The 21,890-nt window shown below is 35.0% G+C and overlaps 1 protein-coding gene across 8 annotated transcripts in view; it reads right to left on the minus strand.

The window, feature by feature from the left end:
* Positions 1 to 21,890, minus strand: part of ECA3 (endoplasmic reticulum-type calcium-transporting ATPase 3) — a 57,201-nt gene that overhangs the window by 661 nt on the left and 34,650 nt on the right. For 2 of the 8 annotated variants that reach the window (XM_088221367.1, XM_088221370.1), the window contains 12 exons: positions 21,665 to 21,810; positions 21,514 to 21,571; positions 19,428 to 19,520; positions 19,017 to 19,067; positions 18,644 to 18,775; positions 13,426 to 13,527; positions 12,970 to 13,024; positions 12,219 to 12,304; positions 9,089 to 9,237; positions 6,662 to 6,767; positions 6,481 to 6,534; positions 614 to 662 (listed from right to left, as the gene is read on the minus strand). In XM_088221367.1, the coding sequence (XP_088077493.1) occupies positions 614 to 662; positions 6,481 to 6,534; positions 6,662 to 6,767; positions 9,089 to 9,237; positions 12,219 to 12,304; positions 12,970 to 13,024; positions 13,426 to 13,527; positions 18,644 to 18,775; positions 19,017 to 19,067; positions 19,428 to 19,520; positions 21,514 to 21,571; positions 21,665 to 21,810 (1,081 nt within the window). Of the gene's footprint in view, positions 1 to 613; positions 663 to 4,983; positions 5,056 to 6,480; positions 6,535 to 6,661; positions 6,768 to 9,088; positions 9,238 to 12,213; positions 12,305 to 12,374; positions 13,025 to 13,425; positions 13,528 to 18,643; positions 18,792 to 19,016; positions 19,068 to 19,427; positions 19,521 to 21,513; positions 21,572 to 21,664; positions 21,811 to 21,890 lie in introns of those variants that run through there. The other 6 variants (XR_015819892.1, XM_088221368.1, XR_015819897.1 and 3 more) reach the window with 6 other exon arrangements.

The following is a 21,890-nucleotide window of genomic DNA, read 5'->3' on the forward strand; positions in this document are numbered from 1 at the left end:
CAAATTATCCACTCAAATTTATTAAGATGATTGTAAAAATAGAATCAAATTTAAAATTTACAAGTAAAAAAGAAAATCAGATGCTGATATAGTCACACATGAGTGCAGACCATCTAATGGCCCAGTTGGTAATCCTCAAAAGCTTCCATAAAACCATGATGTGATCACTCTTTTCTTAAAATGAAGTGGCAATAGGCTACAAGCTTTAACTAACTAATCTCTTGGAGTGTAACTGTAGGAGTTTTCACCCGATATTTTGAGCCGTATCAATGATCTCTAGAATCAATCTGTTACCTCAAACCCGTTACCCCAACCCTACAAACACAGATGCAAGAGAAATATTCCTTTCTCATGATGTGACTGAAAGCACAAAGAATGACGCCCTTACCACTTAGCTATCACTGTGGTCATGATGTGATTACTTGAATGAAAATGGTTCAGGGTACAAGTTCAAGATAATTGCACAAATTCCCAAATGATTTAATAAAAAAATATCAAAGGGACAAGAATACAGGATAATGTACAATGAAATTCTATCTATAGACTGGGAAATCAAAAATAGTGCGAGAACAAAAAAAAAAGGAAAAAAAGAAAAAGAAATAATAAACTTTACCACTGGAATTCCTCGATACAAACTTCAGCAACTCATCAATAATTATAACCTATGGCAAAAAAAGGAAATACTTCGGTTCAGATGCAAGGTCGTATAAGATGAGGTTATTTGGCCATGCAGACCAAATAGATGATGAATTATTAAGAGAAAAGATGCCATCCCTAACAGTTATTTATTTATTTATTCCTTTATTTACGAGAAAAAATGCAATCACTACCTATAATCATGCCCTAGTTCCATGCACACTAGAGATTGCAATAAGTTTTAAGGTCTTCATCTTGTAGTACATACTTTTGAAGAAGGATTTTCCAAAGATACAGCTTGAAAATGTACTCCATATAATGCTAGCATTACATAATCCTACCATGGGAATTTTTCCCGAGTCATATTGATCATATGCATGTTATTTCTTGTTCAAAGTTGGCATTAATTAGCATCAAAATGATCTTGGAAGATTGAAATCCTACAATGTAAAGTTTAGCCTTCATTTGGTATATGAAATATTTTTAGTATTTATTATATATATTTATTAAAAAAATAACTTTATTGAGGAGAGAAGTAATGTATAAAACAAGAGAGCATAAGATATTCCTCACCCCAAAAAAGGAAACAAGAAAAACAAAAACTAAAATAGAAAACCTTAAAGACAAATAGAAATCCAATCCTTGTAAGACATAGATAACGGCAACCCCTTGAAAAAACCGTGAGCATTAGCCCAAAGCCAACAGAGGATACTAACAATTACATGTATGTATGCATGAATACTTACATGCATATAACATTAGAAGAAAAGCAGGCGTGACAAGATGAAAATATATATCTTCTTCGGAAATAATGAAAAAATTCAAAATTAGTTCTATAGAAATTTTATTTAAACTAAATATCACGCATACACATATTATCAGATTTTCACGCAAAATTTACAAATATATATGAATTTAGGAAATGAAAACTAAAAAAATACTTTCATATCCTAAATGGGCTCCTTGTTTCTTAAATTTCAGTTTTCTGCTTTCTAACAACTAAACATGATTTTTACCAGTTTCTTTTTTTTTAACTCTGGAAAATTTCCCAAAAACACTCTGATTTCCCACAACCCAAGGCTTAGTTTCTTAACATATAGCAAAAATATACTAACATACACATGAATTTAGATATGTTGGGAAGTGTACTTGTATCGAAAGTAGAGTACCTGTAATCTTTATAATTAATTAGGTTTCCTTATATGGTTGCTAGGAACTTGTATACATAGATCTTAATACTCAATAAACTATATGATTATTCATTTTTTCACATGGTATCAAAATATTAGATTAAAAACCCTATTCGATCTTCGTTGTTGAACTACAAAAAAGTTATAGAGAGGTGAGGCGTCTTCATAGTTCGCCACCCTAGACCAGTCGCAGCCACCAACCACCACCAGCAGTCAAACTGGCCTTCATCGCCAGCACTAGAATCCTCCAGTAGCACGCATTTCTGTCTATCTGCACGACCACCATCTGTCTCACACTGTCTAGCTCTCTGCTGCTGCTCCTAGCCACTGCATCTGCCAATTGAACGCTTGCCCTCTGCTGTGCCAGCCTCTGCCCATCCAGTTGCCCGTGTCTATGTGCAAAGCCACCAGCAGCGCAACTTTCTCCACCTGCGCCTGAATTCCTCTAGCCAGCCACCACCAGTCTGGTAAGCTCAAAAATTTTCTGAAGAATATCGAAGGGTACGCCTCAATCTACCGGGAGCAACACAAAATTAACGGCAAATTTTAACCAATTCAGGCTGTCTATCGTTTCAATAGCAAGGATTACCTGAGTTGGTCACAATAAATTTTCAATGGTCGATAACAAAGCTAAGCCAGTATCCTAGGCATTGGACCAAAACCAAGAGATCTCACTTTTGACGCTTGAGATGAGGAAGATTCTATAATTATGGCTTGACACTGGAACTTTGTGGCACCAGAGATCAATAAGCCAGTTGTGTCTGTCCAAAGGATATTTGGAATTTAATCCTAGAGATCTATTCCAAGGAGAAAGATGCAATGCAGATGTGTGATGTGACCATTCAATCTTGGTAACTAAACAAGGTAACAAGACAATCACAAGGTATTTCAACTTTTCGAGAGGCGTATGGCAGGAGCTTGATCAGTACCATAATATCACCATAAAAAGCAAAAAGGACAAAATCACTTTAAAAAAATTGTTGAAAAGGATAGAGTTTACCAATTTATGGCAGCTCTCAATAAGAAATATGATCAAGTACAAGTCCAGATTCTAGGGAAAGAAGAGATGTCACCTCGCAATGAAGTAATATCCTTAATCAATGAAGTAATATCCTTAATTCTACATAACTTAAAGCTCCACCATGGTACATGAAAGTTCCAAGCCTCAACCTCACAATGAAGTAATATCCTTAATCCTGCATAACTTAAAGCTCCACCATGGTACATGAAGGTTCCAAGCCTCAACCTCGCAATGAAGTAATATCCTTAATCCTGCATAACTTAAAGCTCCACCATGGTACATGAAGGTTCCAAGCCTCAACCTCGCAATGAAGTAATATCCTTAGTCCTGCACAACTTAAAGCTCCACCATGGTACATGAAGGTTCCAAGCCTCAACCTCGCAATGAAGTAATATCCTTAGTCCTGCATAACTTAAAAGCTCCACCATGGTACGTGAAGGTTCCAAGCTTCAACAATTAGGAAAGGAACTAAATTACAGTGAGACTTCTGCTGCTGGTGGGGAAAAAGGGAAATCTTCTGGTGTAGCTTATGCAAGAAAACAAGGGACACCAAAGAATATGTTGGAAGCTCCATGAGAAGCTGACTGCCTCAAGCAATGACTGGGGATACAAGAAAAACCATGAACATGCACATGTAACTCAAGAGGAAAAGAACATAGAGACCTATGGTTTCAAGGCAGAAGTAGAACTACTGTGAACCCAACTTAAGCAACTTGAAAAACCTAAATGTACAGGTTTCACAGAAAACTCAAGTATGTTTCCTATTTCTCATGGTTTAAAATATCTCAGATAAATTCCTTGCATTGTCACGGACATTGAACTCAGGAGCTGTTGACCATATGAAAAACTACCCTAAATTGTTTTACACTAATGTTCCATGTCCCAGCAATAGGAAGATTGGCACTGCTGATGATTCACTAATTATAGTAGCAGAAATTGGCATAAAAAAACTTAATCCCCACCTCGCTCTTTGAAATGTTCTTCATACACCCAAATTGTGTACAAATCTTATTTTAGTAACCAAATTATTTTTTACCTTAATTGCAAAGTGGTTTTTTCTCATTCTCTTTGTGAACTTCAGGACCAAATTCGGGAAAGATAACTAGACATGCTAAGGCTAAGACGAATTATATTTCCTAGATACACCTAACATACTCAACATTGTTATCTCTACCACCATATTAGACAAGCTGTGGTTGTTTAGGACTTCCTTCATTTTCCACATTTAAGGCTATGTTTTCCTATTTATTTTCTAATTACAATAATGAAAATTTACACTGCAATATATGGGAACTTGCTAAGTACCAATGTGTAACTTTTAGTCCTAATAATAAAAAATTTCCTTTTAATTGATTCATAGTAATGCTTGAGATTCCTTTAATATTCCTAACATATCTAGGACATGGCGGTTTGTTTTCTTGATTAATGATTGTACTCAAGTTACCTAATTTTTTATATTAAAATCTAAAACTGAACTCAGTCATACTATTCTCCAGTTTTATACTATGATTAAAACCCAATTTAATGCCAAAATTAAATGTTTTATAACTGATAGCACCCAAGATTACTTTAACCACACCTTAACCACCACCTTTTAAAAATAATGAATTATTCATGAGTCTTCCTGCGTATATACTTCATAATAAAATGGAGTCACAAAACGAAAAAATAGTCATTTGCTTATTACTTCACGTGCCTTCTTATTTCAAAACCATATACTTTGAGACTATTGATGGAACTATTGACTGATAAAAGACAAGATCAGTGACTAAACAATATATCTAAACATGCAGAATTGACTATCAGAAGACCTTTACACATGTTCCAAAGATGAATATGGTACGTATCCTATTACCCTAATTGCTAACTTTAATTGGCAGTTGCAACAGTTCGATGTGAAGAGTGCAATGCTACATTGGGAACTGGAAGAGGAAATTTGTATAGAGATTCCTCCTGGGTTTGTTAAAGGAGGAGAGAAAAATAAAATATGAAAGCTCAAAAAGGCATTATATGGACTTAAATAGTCTCCCCAGCCATTGTTTGAGAGTTTTGTTAGATTAATGCTATCCATGAGCTACAAACAGAGTCAGAGAGATCATACTTTATTCATCGAGCACTCGGAGATAGGAGCCTTACTAGTGTACGTAGATGATATAATTGTTAGAGGAAATTATGAAGAGGAGAAGAAGATCCTCAAGCAATGCCTACCTAAAAAATTTGAGATTAAAGAGTTGAAAAAATTAAAATAGTTTCTCGGGATAAAAATGACCCATTCAAACTCAAAATATTTATATCTTAATAAAAATATATTCTAAATCACTTGAAGGAAATTGACAAAAATGTAAACCTATTGATACATCGATAGACCCCAATCATATATTGGACTAGCAGAGAAAGACCACAAGGTGGAGAAGGAAATGTATCAGAGGCTAGCGGAAAAATTAATATAATTGTCATATACAAGACTAAACATTGCATACACAGTAGGTACAGTGAGTCGATCTATGCATAAGCCCACAAAAGCACATTTGCAAACTGCCTATAAGATATTCTAGTATAGAAGGGCACTCTAGGAAAGGGAATTACGTTCAACAAAAATAATAGATTGCTTCTTGAAGCATATATGTACCTTGATCATTCAGGTTTATTAGTCGACATAAGATCTACATCTAGATAATGCACATTCCTTGAAGAAGTAAGAAGTAGAAGGTAGTATTTTGATCCAATATTGAGTCAAAGTTTAGGGCTATGACTAAAGGATTGTGTGAGCTCATTGAGATAGACCTATGAAACTCTATTGTCATAATAAGTTAGCAATTAACATTGCTCATAACCTTGTACACATGATAGGACAAAATATATTAAATTTAATCGATACTTTATCAAGGAGAAGGTCAATAGTAGATTGATATGAACAATATAAATATCTAGTATTTTACAACTTGCAGATGTATTGACCAAAAGCTTGAATAATTCCCACTTTCAGATTATCATTGGCAAGTTAGAAATGGATAATTTCTATTCACCAACTTGAGGGGGAGTGTTGGGAAGTGTATTTGTGTGGAAAGTGGGATAATGAATATATTAGTAATATACCCCTAGAAATCTTTGTAATTAATTGAGTTTTTCTGTATGATTGCTAAGTACTTATATATATAGATCCCTAATACTCACTAAAATATACAACAATTCATTTTTCCACAGTATATAGAATAACCACTTAAAAAAATGGCTAACTTAGGTCATCCAAAATAAAAGCATATTCAATGATGATATGTGAAAATATACATATACCTACCACTGAATAATCCAACAACTAAAATTCTGCAAAACTGGGGCGACAATGTGGATGGGGTTTAGGCATAGCTAAGGATCAGCAATAAGGAGGTAAAATATAAACATATTGGAAAGAGGAATCTTAGTCGTGTGGCTCCTTTTATTGTCAATGTATTGCAAGAAACCAAGCCAGTTTAGCAAAGTAGTTCCTAGCAAAATATTTTGCACTGATACTAACATGGTTAGAGGCAAAAGAAAAATGCAGCATATACCAAGGTTAAGGAGTTTCAGCTAATATTCCATCTGAACATAACTTAATCAAGAGCTTACAAACTAAGATGAAGATATGGCACTTACTGGAAAGGAAAGATACAAGACAACTGTCCACTCAGCCCAAGACAAAGGTGTTACCTGCAAAAAAAAAAAAAAAACATTGCGTGTGATAAAACTAATTCCTTACAAAAGAATGGAAATGACAACTTATTTATGAGAAGAAATAACCATTTGACAGTGAATTTTGAAAAAGAAAACAACTTACAGAAAAGAGAACAGCTAGTGGATGCACATACAATATCAGTATGTGAAGGAGCATTGTCAGGATAATTGAAGCAACAAGCCATGGATTACTCCAAGGAGGGATGACACTGGAAATTAAGCAGAGTGATAGAGCATTATGGCAGCATTTTTCGTTAAATCTAACCAACACCAAGCATAACAACATCTTGCAAAAGAAAAAAATATCAAAACAATGCTGCCTTCTTCATATCATATCATATTCCAATTTCTCAGAGAATTGTCAATACATACTGATCTGAAAAGATAATGAATCTATGGAGATTAATAGAACAGGTTATAAATAAAGTTGGTTAAATTTTTATCATGGGTTTTGCAATGAAAAGTCTAGCAAGTTATCTGAATTCTTGCTAAACCTTCTGCCTTGACGACCAATTTTTAGTCACTAGTAAGGGCTACTTTAGATATCCATCTAGTTTAGGAAACTCAAAACCTTTCTGAAATTCTCCTCAAATTTATACAGATCAGCATCTAAACTTCTATGGGAATGAACTTAGACTATTCCCGAGGAATAGACTTCCCTATGTTGAAAAGAAGCTACTTAACAATCTCAAGGAAAAGAAATTATTGCATTTAGAAACTGAAACCAACTCCACCATCAATATGAAAACAAAACAATTACATCAGAAACTAACTTGAAGTACCTATAACTTAATCAAATAAACAGGAAAAATTGGGTTCCATTGGCACAAAAACATTTTCTTTCATTTTCTAATTCATGCTTCTATGCATAAAAAGCATGTATGATCTGTCTTAATATGTTATTAAATTAAAGACAGAAAGTTTTGAACAAATTGTAAGGTAAAAAGAATGTATTATTGGATAAAAAGTTTTCTAGAAATTCTTAAATGCAACTTTGTATTCTTCTCATATTCATCCTACCTTTTCAATCCATTTTCTAAACAGTATTTCATTTCTAACCACCACACTTTTTATGTTTAAATATAAATAAATTTAGGGAATGAAACTAGATGTTCTTGTGAATAAAATGAAATCTTAATCTCTTTGGTCCCCTTTCCTTTTTTGGCTGCATCACCATCTCTTGCACATTAACCAACTAAATAGCAAAACCATGTTTTTTGGACAGAAAGAATATCACTACAAAAGAAGCTGCCCATATAGAGAGGATGGCAGAACATAAATCAAAAAGTCTAAAAGGTTCCTCGGTTCCTCATCAACTAAATGGGACACCTTGAAAACCAACTACTCAGGGTATGGACCAGTGATCTCTAATTCAACCAAAAGAAGAGCAACTGCACCTAAAAACACTCTTGTTCCTCTCTCCCCAAATAGCCCAAAAGATGGAGATATGAACATGACAAAGGAGGTTTTTTCTCTAGATGTGCATGCTCCAATATCTGACCAGACCCAAACTTCACCATCAACTAAACATGAAGCAACTCATTGCAAATTGAGGATACCTCAAAAAATAATTCCGCAACCTTCTAACTCCAGAGAGCAACAAAAGGAACCATCAGATGGTCAATCCTTGCAAAGGCACATAGGGCATCTGCCAACAAGTTTCCCCATTTCCCTTAAGTTGTATATAGTGAGAATTCTGCCACGTCACTTGTCAGAATTCTTTTTTTTTTCAAAAGGCATTTTGGGTTTTGCCTAGCTTTTCCAAATCTTGTTCCAGGAGAATCTGGCTACCACTTCGTTCTGGCAGCAAATATGCATATAAGTTGACTACACTAAAAATCTCCCTCCTTTAGATAAGGCCAAGCAGGACTACCCCCAGAGGAGTCAATCCAGCACTTGGATAATAGGGCCATCAGATCCAAAAACTCATCAATCTCCCCATCATAATCCACTAAATTAGCAATGAGTATTATGGGGATACTTGTAATGGAGTATCCTTAATCTGTTGGCCCATAATATTTAGCTCGTGGCTGGGTTCACAATTGAGCTGCAAGGGATTTTCTCTAAGATATAAATGATACCAGTGGGATTTTTCTAAGTTTATGCTTTTGGGGTAGTTGGTCAGTCAACCAATTATTGACATCATTAATTGTCCAGCAAAACTTTACGTAGATTGTCAACCAAAAACTACTACTATTTTCTGGACGTCCATCAGTGCTAGGATCAACACTACAGCGAAAATATGTTTTGATAAAATGAGAGTTCATTACGAATAAACCATGGTGACCAAAGGCAAGACTAGAAAGAAGAATCAAGGGCAAAAAATATGGTCAACCTTATCAAATCTATAGTCTTCCATGCCGTAAGATATGTAATCTCTTCAACAATCAGGTAAGGAACAGCATGTAATCAGTAGTAACTAATTAAGTCATATAAGCTACAAAATTCAAATCAAATCAATGAATAATAAGTTTCGGCTTTCACAGTTAGATTAAGTTACAATAATAATAAGGAAACAAGTCACACTTACAGAACAGATTGATTTTCACTAAGGTTGTTCAGAGCATTAAACATCTCAACAACAACAAGTACAGTCATTGACATAGTAGATGGATGCAGGTCCTCAAATACACTGCAAGGATAAGTTGTCTCCCTTGTTGAGCAGGTGTCAAACCTCATCTGAAATGGATCATAAGTTCCCAATAAGCTTGAAGTGCATATGGAACAGGTCTTAATAGAAAGAAAATTTCAGAGAGGGAGAGAGTGAGAGAACATCCATTTGTCTCACATCAAAGTGATTTACTAGCTACTGTGTATCATGATAATTGAATGGCTTAATTACAATATATCAATAATCCTTTCACATAATAGTTGAACAGCTTAGTTACATTTTTGGTTCCTAATTTTTTGTCTTCTTTTTGGGACTTCAAAAACTTCATGCACTGTTTAGTTGTAGAAAACTGTTTGAGTTTTTATTTTCAAAATCTATGCATATATCCAGAGACACCATAGTTTTTTAAAATGAGACAATGTTCGAAAAATGATTTTATGAAAGCACAATATGAGTTTGAAAATAAATTTGTATTCTTCTCAAACACATTCTAGATTTTAACTGTCATCTTCAAATCTTGTTTTAACCTTCAACTAGACATACTTTTACTCACAAGAAATATGAACTTAAATAATTAAGATTCAAAATAATTGTCTACAACAATTTTTCCGATCAATTTCTCCTTCCATCGCCTATTTCTATTTAAGCCTAATGGAAAGGATATGTGACTAAGATGTGGGATTCTCATAATTGAAGATTCATAGGTGGAACTGTCTTATCAGGCATGTTAAAGCACTTCATCAACAAATTTAATTTTCACCAAGATTAGCTGATGTGAGCATGGACGGTTTGGACTCTTCAAAAAACCAACTAAACCGAGGAGACCGCGGCTTGGACCATCCAAGCCTTGGAAGTCACGGTTTGAGCTGTTCTATGGTAGATCAAAGTGTTTTGAGCAACAAACAATGGCCACATAGAGAGAAGCAAAATTTGGAAGCCTCATATGATGGACTTGGAACATATGGAAGAAATAATCTAATTAAGTGGACCAAGTCCAAGAACATGGACCAATAAACTTAAAGAAGATTTTCAAATTATATTACAGAATGGATCCATGAAAGAATGTGATGTGAGCAAAGAAAGGGAAAACTCCCATAGGATTTTCTTTCCTAATCCCTCAGGAAATCTTTTTTCTTAAGATAGAGAATCGGCTAAGGAAGAAAATTAATCATAAATCATAAGTTTGTTTGAGAAAAGAGGAAAACTTCTTAAATGCCAAATCTTGCAAAAAATGAAAACATATTTAAACATATTTAAAAAAGTTTATACAAAAGAAGATCATATCTATCATATTTTAATTGTAATTCTCTTAATTTTACTAGTTTTCCTATTTTATTTTAAATTTAATTTCCTATAAAAATTTTTCATTAAATTAAGAGATTATTTTCCTTATTATTCACAAAACCTATAATATAAATAATTCATCAATTTCTACTTATAATAATTTAAATTTGAAAATAATAAAATTATAAAGTTTTAATTTTCAACTAGTGAATTTTTCGTCAATCTTCTTGTTGGGTAGGAATTGATTTAATTTATTAAGATAATTGCTTGTGCCATTTTATCAATCCCTCTTGAATTGATTTCAATTATCAAAGTTTCATCTTATGGTGTTTAATCAATTCAAGTCATCATTTTAATTATCTTGATTTTTACTCCCTTGTTGAGTGTGGGTTAAGTAAGGAAGGTTTATTTAGGGTTTCGAATTTCTAGTTGCTGATGTATATGAGGGGTTTTGGATTGCGTTATTGATCCCAGGTTTCACATTAAAAGGGGTCTTGAGCTACACTTGAAAGGCCTGAAAAGAGGGAAAACCAAATCCATCAAGTCAAGAGAGGGAATGTACGACAACACAAATTTCCTCTTAAGAAAATCCCTCCCATTGGTGAGAAATTGCTTTCCCTCTCCATATTTTTCTTAAATGACAAAGAAAACTAAGATCAAGAAATTTTGAGAATCCATCAAGAGAGAATCAAGATCATATCTTTTCAAGTTTCCTAACCAAAATCATATCTTTACAAATAAGAAAACCAACATAAAAAACATTTATCACAAGATCTTTATAGGTTCAAGGGAGATTATTGACAGATTAAGAGAAATTAAGGATGTTCCTATTTTTTCTAAGCATGGCCGGATATCATTCAATAAAAGAATGAAATTATTCTCTTTAATTCAAGAGATCTTCTTTAATTCGAGAGATTTTCGAGAGATCTTCAAAAGATCTTCTTTAATTCAAGAGATCTTTACATGATTGACCACATCTCAATAAAATTTGTAACAAATATTCTTTAGTGCGAGATAGACAATCATATCTCCATTAGTAGTTCTTATTTTATTTAATGTATAATTAGAGAGATTATTTTCCTAAATAAATATTTATAATCAATCAGAGAGATTATTTTCCATTATATTTCTCTTAACCTATAACTATAAATAGGCCCCAAGAATTAGTTGTAAATTATTCAAGATTCAAATTTGAAGTCAATAAAACACAAAGCTTCTAACTTTTCAAGTGGTGAGTTGTCTTCGACCTTTCTTGTTAGAGAATTATTGTCCACATATCAAGATAACTTGTGACGTTTTCATTCAATCTTTTTCCTTAAATTGATTTTTTCCAATTGATTTCAACTCATCAAGATTTCCTTTATGGAGTTATAATCAATTCATTTATCTCGATTACCTTAGTTCCAATTATAGGTTGATTGTGAATTAAGTAGGGACAGTTTATTTAGAAATTAAGCTTTCGGTGCTAATTTTGTATGTGTGGGTTTTGGATTACATCGTTGATACTGAGTTCCGCATCATTAGCAATGTAGATGCTTATTAACATGCTAAGTATTTTAAGACATTTGATCCAAATCATCAATTTTTGATGACATCTCCTAAATGTTATCCACAAATTTCTGTTCTAACTTCATAAAAATTAGTAATAAAATTGAAGGAAAAAAAAGGAAAAGTTGAGACTTCAGTTTTAAGGTTATAATATCAAATTAAAAAAGAGGAAATCAAGAACAAAAATGTAACTACACTAGTTTAATATAAAACTTACCAATTCACTATATGGTAGTTTAGGACCTGTATCAGAGTAAACAAACCACCATATAAAGCCAGCAACAGTGGCAAGGCCAACGTATGCTGCAAACAATATTCAAAGCAAAAAGCTATTGATCAGAATTTGCATGATACTACTAAGTGAATTATAGTAACTTCTTTCCCTGAGAGGAAAAGGTCATAATATCCTCTATGTGCCATTGAAAGATTTCCTAAAGTTAGCAATTACCCATTTAGGAATACATAATTGGGCGTTTATAGCTCCTTCCTAATTTCAATGTATTGTTTCAAAACTTGCAAGAAATGGTAACTGAATCAATTAGTATAAAAGCATGTGACTAATATGGGACTGTTTGATAGTATATTATCAATATATAATCTCACAGAAAGAAGTCTAAGATGATCAGATGAAGCTGATCAGAGGTCTGATTTGAACAGTAGCATAAGATGACACAAGAAAATAGGCAGAAGGAAATTAGGCTAGCGTGCAGTAGCATAAGATGACAAAAGAAAACAGGCAAAAGGAAATTAGGTTAGCGTGACTAACTCAAATCACAAGTCACAGAAGACCAAATATTTGTAGAAAGCATGTAAGATTTCACCACAACTCACAATACTGCAAGCACCTCAGTTTGCAATTCGAAACCTTACTTCAGAAAATCTCTTGCAAGAGAAAACAAACTATCGCATGTGTTAAGCAGTTAATACACATATGATTATCAAAACTATGTCATGGAATTTGCAAATACCTCCAACTACCAAATAACGAAAAAACAACCAACCAGAGACCACAGCTTCGCCAACCTGCAAATGAAATTAAAGGAACGGAAGATGAGAAACAGGACTGTTTTACAACTGTATAAGATACACACCTATATAATAAATCTCAGAGTACGGTGAGGGTTATATCTATGTTCCTTGTGAATAAAACATTTTTCACTATTTAAGAAAAGTATACATGTCATAGAAGTTCATATTTTGAAAAACAGGTGCTCCTTTCTCAGGCTACCTACACCCTGCAGTTCCCACTAGCAAAGTGCATGATCCCACTTTAGGAAGATTAATTTTCCATTTCAATGAAAGCCACCCGTTTCCCCCTTCCCACTCCCAATAAAAGGGGAAAAAAAAAAGGAAACCCTACAAACAAAAATGGACATAGTTCTGATCTCAAATTGCCAAACCCTATAAGTAATGAGGAAAACTACCTTACGAGGTTTAGATTTCATCACATCAGTATCTTGCTTATTAAACCCAATAGCAGTGGCAGGCAATCCATCAGTAACCAAGTTCACCCAGAGAAGCTGGACCTGCAATATTAAGTGAAAGCCCAAAAAGAGAGAAAAATTATAGTTCCTTCCAGTCATATAACAGATAATTTCACTATTTTTTTTTTATAAACAAAAGTAAGAGCAGTATTAATATCAAAAGGTGCTAAGGGAGCACCCCCCATGTACAAAATTTACATCTCGACTAACATATCTACAGTATTACCTAAATCGTCAAAACAATCAAGGTTACGCCCTAAAATATAAGAACCAAAATAGTTAAACCAGTTATTCTTGATGATGTTAAAATCATATTCGACTCCTTCAAAAACCCGTTTGTTTCTTTCCTTCCAGATGACCCAAAATATAGTAAGAGAAATGAGTCTGGTGAACTTATTGCTGCTGCTTAGACCCTCCCAAGCCATCAATTCCAAGTTAACATTTTCAGACATTACCCAAGAGACCCCCAGCAGCCCTAGGATCATGTTCTAGAGATTCTGAGTAGTGAGGCATTTCAAAAGGAGGTGATTACAAGTTTCCAAGTCTTACTTACAAAGGATGCATCTATTAACAATAGTGTGGCCTCTTTTCATCAAATTATCAAGTGTGAGTATCTTCTCCTTTGCAGCCTCCCAAGCAAAGAATGATTTCTTTGGAGGAGCACCAGATTTCCATATTATCTTGGATGGAAAAGTTCTTTGAATATTCTGTTTTTGACCGTCCAGAAAGCAATGCAGCAAATTGACAGAAAATAATCCATTATTTTTGAGGTTCCAAATTAATCTGTCATCCCTATTAGTAAGAGTAATGCTGGTCAATGTAAGAAGTAGAGATTCATAATCTTCCAGCTCTGCTCCCAATCATTACGATTTCTCGCGACCGGGACATTCCAAGAAACTTGGCAGGCCAAACCAGCAACGTCCCAAACAGATGCATGCTTGTTCTTAGCGATAGCGTAGGTATGAGGAAATCTGTCTTTGAATTTTTCAGTTCCGCACCAAATTTTGTCCCAAAAACGAATTTTTTGTCCATTTCCAATAGACCACTTAGAACAATGAAAAACAGCATCATTCAAATTAATTATGTTCTTCTACATACTAATACCATAGTTGCTGTTCTGAATGTGTGAAAGATCATGAGGATTGCCTTTAGACCATTTGCAGTTGATAACCAATTTCCATAAACTGTTGTTCTCATTCCAAAATCTCAAAATCCATTTACCAAGCAAGGCCTTGTTTAATTTAGTCAAGGATCTCAACCCCAATCCACCTTCCCTCAAAGGTTTTTTAACATCCGACCACTTAACCAGATGATATTTCTTCTTGTTTTCACTGTCACCCATAGAAAATTGCATTGGATGGCTTTCAATTTTTTGGCAACATTTATGCGAATATTAATAACAGATAGTAAATAGGCAGATTTGAGAGAGTGCTCTTTATGAGTGTTAATCTACCTCATTTAGACAGAAATTTCTTCTTCCAAGCGGCTAATATGTTGTTGCACGTTTCAATCACCGGTTCCCAGCATCTTTTGTCGTTTTTCTTGATTCCCAAAGGTACACCCAGGTAGGTAATGGGAAGGGTCAATTTTTTACAACTAAGAATATCACATAATGTATTTCCAGTATTGCAGCAACCCAGCTCAACAAATTCTGATTTGTGTAGATTAATTTTTAATCCTGACACAGCCTGGAAGCATATCAGAATGCATTTGAGAAATATTAAATGACTTGTGTTAGGTTGACAGAATATGAGCGTGACATCCACGAAGCAAAGGTGGGAAATTTCAATGTATCATTGATATTCTTGGGCTAAGCTTTTTTTGGGATCATAACAAGAAAGGTTGAATTGAGAGAGCGAACAAATTTTCCATGAGCATGAAAATCTTTGAAAAAATCAAGTATGTCCGATTTAATGACCTGCCAAAAGGTTTGTAAAAATTTAATGTCGAATCCATCCGGGCCTGGGGCCTTATCCCCATCACAATTTTTCAAACATAACCAAATCTCTTCCTTGGAGAATTCCTCCTCCAGTTGATTTTTCTGCACCTCACCAAGACTGTTGAAGAAAAGATTGTCAAGTTTGGGCCTGTAACTGGTACTCACCTTATACAGTTTCCGAAAATGTGATTTTGCGCCCTCTCTAAAAGTCTCATTACCCTTGATGCACTTGCCTTCCATATTGAGTTCTTCAACATAATTCACTCTTCTTCTATGATAAGCTAATATATGAAAGTATTTAGAGTTCTTATCTCCATTTTGCGCCACTTTTCTCTTCATTTTTATTTTCAGGAGGTAGCTTCCATTTGTAGTTTCTTGGCTAAATCAGCTTTCAGGTGACATTTCCTCTCTCTTTCCAGAATAGTCAAATTACCAATTTCTTCTTCCCTGTCCAGGACATCAATTTCGGAAATAAGATTTGTTATGCTCTCTTCTTTTCTCCCTGTATCTCTGGCCCAATTTTTAATTTCCTACTTTAGGATTGTTAGCTTGACAACAATTCTGTAGCTGATGGAACCCAACTATTTGTTGTCAAGTCTAAATGATACAGGGCCCCATTTGACACCATCCATAGTCAGAGAGATTGGGAAATGATCTAAAATAGGTCTTGAGAGTACATTTTGATTGACACCTGATAATTTCAGGAGCAGCTCGGATGATAGAAGGAATCTATCAATTCTAGAGAAAGATGGTTGGCTTCTTTGATTACTCTTAAGTCCATCTTCCACCCTTAAGAGACAAATCATTTAAATCAAGTTTGTCAAGTAAAGCCCTGAAATCATCAATATCATTATAGGAGTAGTTGTTGTCAGATATTTCAGAGCTCCTCAAAACCATGTTTAAGTCCCCGCCCACAATGTCCTTGACCCCCAATTGTTTTTGACGTTAAATAATTCCTCTTCAAGTTGAAAACGTTCCATTGAGTTGCCTCTGCAATACACTCCAGATAAATACCAAGTATTGCTATTTTTGTTAGAAAATAGACAGGAAAGAATTACTTCACCTGTAAAGACATTCTGACATTGAACTCTGTTCGTTGTCTACATAATTAGAGTACCTCCAGTGGAGTCTTTAGCAGGGAGAAAATTCGAGCCAATGTCGGCCATTTTCCACAAGCTGCGAATAGTTTTTTTAGAGATCACCTCCATTTTTGTTTCTTGAAGGTATATGATGGTAGGCTTCCATCTATTTAGGCACCCTTTGATTATAATTTTTTTTTGTGGTCGTTAAGACCTCTAACATTCCAAGAAATAATTTTATTAGTCATTTGGGTTGAATGAAAACGACCTCTGATTCCTTGGATTTTTTGCTGCAACCCTCATAATTGATTGATGTCTATAAACGTTTTAGCTCTCTGGATCCACTTTCTGCCTATTTCTTTTTGCTAGTATGCAGGAGTATAGACTCGCTTTTGCAGATTTCTGGCTTCTTCTCCAACTCAATGAATAAGTTTGTAGCTTCCATTTCATAACCAAAAAAGAAGCCCCAACATGTTAACTGATGTAAAAAATATTTTGTGTAATCCAATCAGAGAATAGTTGAGGATCGTACTTATGTTTATCTTTCAAAAGAGTATCGATAGACTCGATAACATCGGACAGAACTCTGTCAACCTGAATCTTCAAACTTGCTTGTTAGGCTTTCAGTTTCGGAATGATGCACCACCAATTTGTAGCCCGCACCAGAAAGTAGCTCTTCTTCGAGACTCATAACGGAGCTGCATGAAATTTGTTGAGAACCAGACCAGGAGTTTGAGCAAAAGACATTAGCTGCCATGTCTCGATAGGGGATTCTAGGGCTCGAATTTGCAAGACCGAATTCTCATATTTCGTTTGTGGCTCTGATATAATGATTGAATTTGGATTCGGGTTTGGGTGCGGATCCTTTTTCTTTTCTCTCCAAGCCCACTTAACTTTTTGGTGCCATTCTAGTCAGGCTAGACTTCGATTTGTTCATGTTGCTTGGGTCTGCCTCGTTAGTCCATTTCTTTTTTTCAGTCCAAGTGAATCTGGGCTCCTTAGGATGGCGGGTCTTCTTATGAGTTGAAGTGACCCTCTTTTGTATCTATTTCCCGCTTTTTCTTTTCTATTTTTGAATTTCAAAAAATCGGGTTTTTGGGATTCCGGGTCGGGCCGGGCCGGGTCGGGTACAGTTGTCATCACCTACTTAGGGTTAGCATTGGGGGATTCCAGAGCTTCTGCGTATGATTTCTTCTCTTCCAACGGAATGATGAAGCGGTAGGTGTGCTTGTAGTTCGACAGCTTAAAGATATGTGAGAGGATTCAGATTGTATCTGATGAGACCAGAAAACAAGAGAGAGATGATCTAATTGTTTCAAAAAATAAATAAGTTCTTTAGAGGTGTATCAGTGAGTTCAAAAATGACTTTCATAATGCGCCACCATCCCCTGCCTCAAAACCATCGGGGATAAAAATTCTTTTAATAGAAAATTCTCTTTCTTTCGATAATACAAGATTTCTGCTCTGTCTGTTCCAAACCAAAGCTAGGAAGAGATGACGATGTTGTCCTTTAATATTTCTGCCCCACGAATCTTTGCCTCTGTTTCAGTAGAAATCACTTAGGTTTTCAATCATCCATTCAACTTCTTTTTTGTTGAGAGTGATAGAAATTCTATTTCCTCTTCTGTTTTCGTAGATTCTCATATCGTCAAGCTTCTTTTCATCGCAAATGATGTCGAAAGATTTTCTCCCGTTAATGATGAAGCGTTTGCTATTTTCAGGGAGCATTGTGGGAAGATGGAGGTATCGGTCGACCTCCCAGCCGACCCACTCGGTCGGAGGCCTGCGAGAACGTGTTAATATGGGCTTGTAAAGTAGAAAGAGAGGAGATAGTAGATAGTAGATAGTAGAGAGTAGAAGGTTGAAAAAGATTGAGAAAGTAGAGAGGATTTTTAGAGAGAGAAATTTTTAAAGAGAGAGAAATAAGAGTCTTGATACTCCTGTTAACAGATAATTTCACTATGAATTTATGATAAAGAAAATGATGAATCATGTAAGGTAAAAACATGAGTTCACAAACAGACATAAATTATGCACACATTATTACTTACATCAAGCTCATTTCAAAAAATAAACAGAATCCTTTTAGCATAAACGACTACTTTACTGGATGAAGAGCTAATAGTTCAGACTAACTCACAGGAGCAAGAGTATCTGGTATTCCAAGCACAGCTGCCACAAAAATACAAACTACTTCACCAATATTTGAAGAGATCATGTATCTAATAAATTGCTTTGTGTTATTATATATAGCCCGTCCTTCTGCAACAGCCTGTCCAAAGTTATAACTGTTCAACATGGGGAATAGCACATAATTTTGATAAGAATTCTATTGAAGTATACATGCAAATACAGATTATGTACAACGAAAATCTATTTTCTTTGTACAAGATATGTACAAAAGAGAGGGAAGAGAGTTGGTGACAGATAGAGACTTCTTCACAGGACTTTATCCACAAACTTCTGAAAATAGAAGAAGTACAAAACAACTTAATGGAGAAAAAGTAGCATACCGCAACAATTGAAGCAAAGTTGTCGTCCGCCAAAACCATATCTGATGCACTCTGGAATTGAAGAAAAAAATGAAATGTGAATATGAAAAATAAAAACTGATGCAGTGATTTAATGAAAATTAACACAATTGCACCCTTAAAAATTTACACAAATCTCCAAAGTTGCACACCACTTATTAGGCACGCAGCATGCTCTTCATTATCAGTGATATTAGAAATTCGGACTCAAGAAGTCTAGAAGACTATCAAAATAAGAGAACGAGGTGAAATAATACAAAATGGGAAAAAGAACAAAGAGAAAGGTGGAGAGAGAGATAAGAAATGTATTGTGCTTGTGAATTTAATTGACTAACCAAGCACACTATACATGCATTTGAATAGGTAAGATCTCATGAATCAATTAGTGAATACCTTTGCTACAGCTGTTCCCGATCCCATGGCAATTCCTATATTTGCCTTCTTTAAAGCTGGTGCATCATTTACACCATCACCCGTCATTGCAACCTAAATAGATATATTGACAGGGACCAAGAATGAAATTCTGACAGCTTGCAAGTATCATTGAAGTGAAATCATTATTAAGACAATAAAGGTTCATAAATGATAATGATTTTATAGAAGAAATTACAAAAAAAACAAGGTAAGGCATCCTTGACAAGAACAAACAAAACCAGAAAACAAGAAAAGATAAATAGAAATGGCTCAACATAGAATGACCTGCCAGTTCCTTTGAATACTAGATAAAAGCATATTCCTGAAAAATCTGTGCCTTAATCCACAAAAAAGCCAAAAACACAACCCCATCAGAAAATAAGTATATAGTATCGTTCGCTTTTATTAGAGATTATGGCATTGAGCTCTAACTTAAACTCAACGCCCAGAAAACAGAGCACATGCCATAAAGTTTTGAGCTCCTTCCTCCTCACCCACTCCCTCAAATTCATGTTGGAAGATTATGTTGGAAGAATCTTCCAACATAGAGGTCACATGTCTCCAATGACTACAAGAAAGATGAGACCATAACCTCCCAAGATACCACAAGAACAAATGGTTGTTGAAAATTAAGAAATATTGCCAAAAGAGTGCATAGTCCAAAGGCAACAATCTGTTCTGGACACAGGCCAAAAAGTTTCATACATGATAAGTAATATCGATAAATCCGGTGCCTCTCTATCATTAAGGACAAAAAAAGTTAGAGTTCCACGAAAATTGAGAACCTTGCTACATTATAAAAGAAGGTATAGGATTATAACAACACAGATAATCTATAAAGGCGCTGGAACAAGGAGGAGAAAAGAGAATCTCCCAACCAAGGATCCTCCCAGAATAGGAAACAGGATCCGTCCCCCATGCTTGAACAAAGTAAAGTACAAAACAAGGATACATCTACAAGATGAATTTCTCAGGGATCCAGTGAGTCCTAACTCCATCTTCTGTATGCCACCATTCCAGTGAAGGACACTTTTGCTCTTTATGACCTAGTGCATAAAGCCAAAAGTTCCAAGAGAAATGCAACAATCATTCACCTACTTTAGAAATAATTTTTTAGACCAGATTCCAAAGACCCTAACCCTCTTCCCCATTTGGCTTATAACAAAATGTCCCATGTAAACAAATGATCTTTATCATCTCCAGTTGTACCAAGCCCAGAAAAATCCCTTAAAAATTTTCTCAATTTTATCTTCTACTCCTAGGATTCTAAACAAGGAGATAAGTGGTACATACTCAATAAGCAAGCCTGGACAGCAGAAGAATACTCAAACCTTCATCATATCAAAACCTATCACCTGTGCACTCATTCTGACCCATCATCTAAATGGCAGTAAGTACCCTATTAAGCACCAGCTACCTTTTTTTCTACACTGAAAAGAGTTTTTTCCAGAAGAACACAGAAAAGCCAGTTGATAACAAAAGAATACCGATAAAAGAATTCAACCCACTCTAAAGACCTTTTCCATCAAGAAATTTTCAAAAAAGGCTCACTTAATCTTTCAAATACTTGTTTAACGTGCCACTTAAGCACCACACGTTCAAAATTACATTTCAAACTATTAGACCTGTTGTCTATAAGAGTCACATCAGGCATCTGTCACCTGCTATAAAGGCACTTTAATTAACTGAAACAGTACCATCAGAGACCTGGTTCTAGGGGAGGGTTTCCTGGCAGTCAAGAACCTCATTCAAGGCATTCCAGTGACAGACACACATTAAACAGACATTTTAAGCATAATATGTCAGCTAGAAGAACCTCACCAGCCGAGCAAAACCGCTTAGTAATTATCCATGCAAGAAAAGAATAGATATTTCTTTTTTTCAAATATGGATTTTCCTTAATGCATGCAAAACCATTTTTTTATATCTATACTTGAAAATATACGTTCCATAGTATTAATATAGTTTTACTGAATGAATCTATTATTCCCAAGGCAACATGGGGAAACCCCATGTACCTAGAAAGGTGCAGAAATTAAAGGCTAAAGAAAATGTCTAGAGCTACCACTTCATTCTGGTTCTGCAAGGCCTCAACCAGCATCATTTTGTGAGATGGTTCCACCCTGACCAAGTTGAGAAATCATGTAAGTCAACCAATATAATGCATAAGCAACAATTCTAGAACTTGGAGAGTAAAAGAGATAACCTAAGTATACCTTGTGAAGAGCGCCATCTGTTGCAACGCTATTGTTCGTTGCAATGCTGGAAGTTCTTCGAATTCAGATGCAGTGTAGGAATGACCAGAAAAATCAACTAGGTGATCAAAAGCACCTATCTTACGACAAAGTGATTCAGCTGTGGACTGAAGTTGTTTCATATCAGAAAAGAAAGCTTTAAATGACAGCCAATTGTTACTCAAACAGAACAGAAGGTAATTGTATC

Source organism: Carica papaya, chromosome 1 (genome assembly GCF_054855325.1).
Source record: "Carica papaya isolate Zhongbai chromosome 1, ASM5485532v1, whole genome shotgun sequence".
NCBI classification, from domain to species: Eukaryota; Viridiplantae; Streptophyta; class Magnoliopsida; order Brassicales; family Caricaceae; genus Carica; species Carica papaya.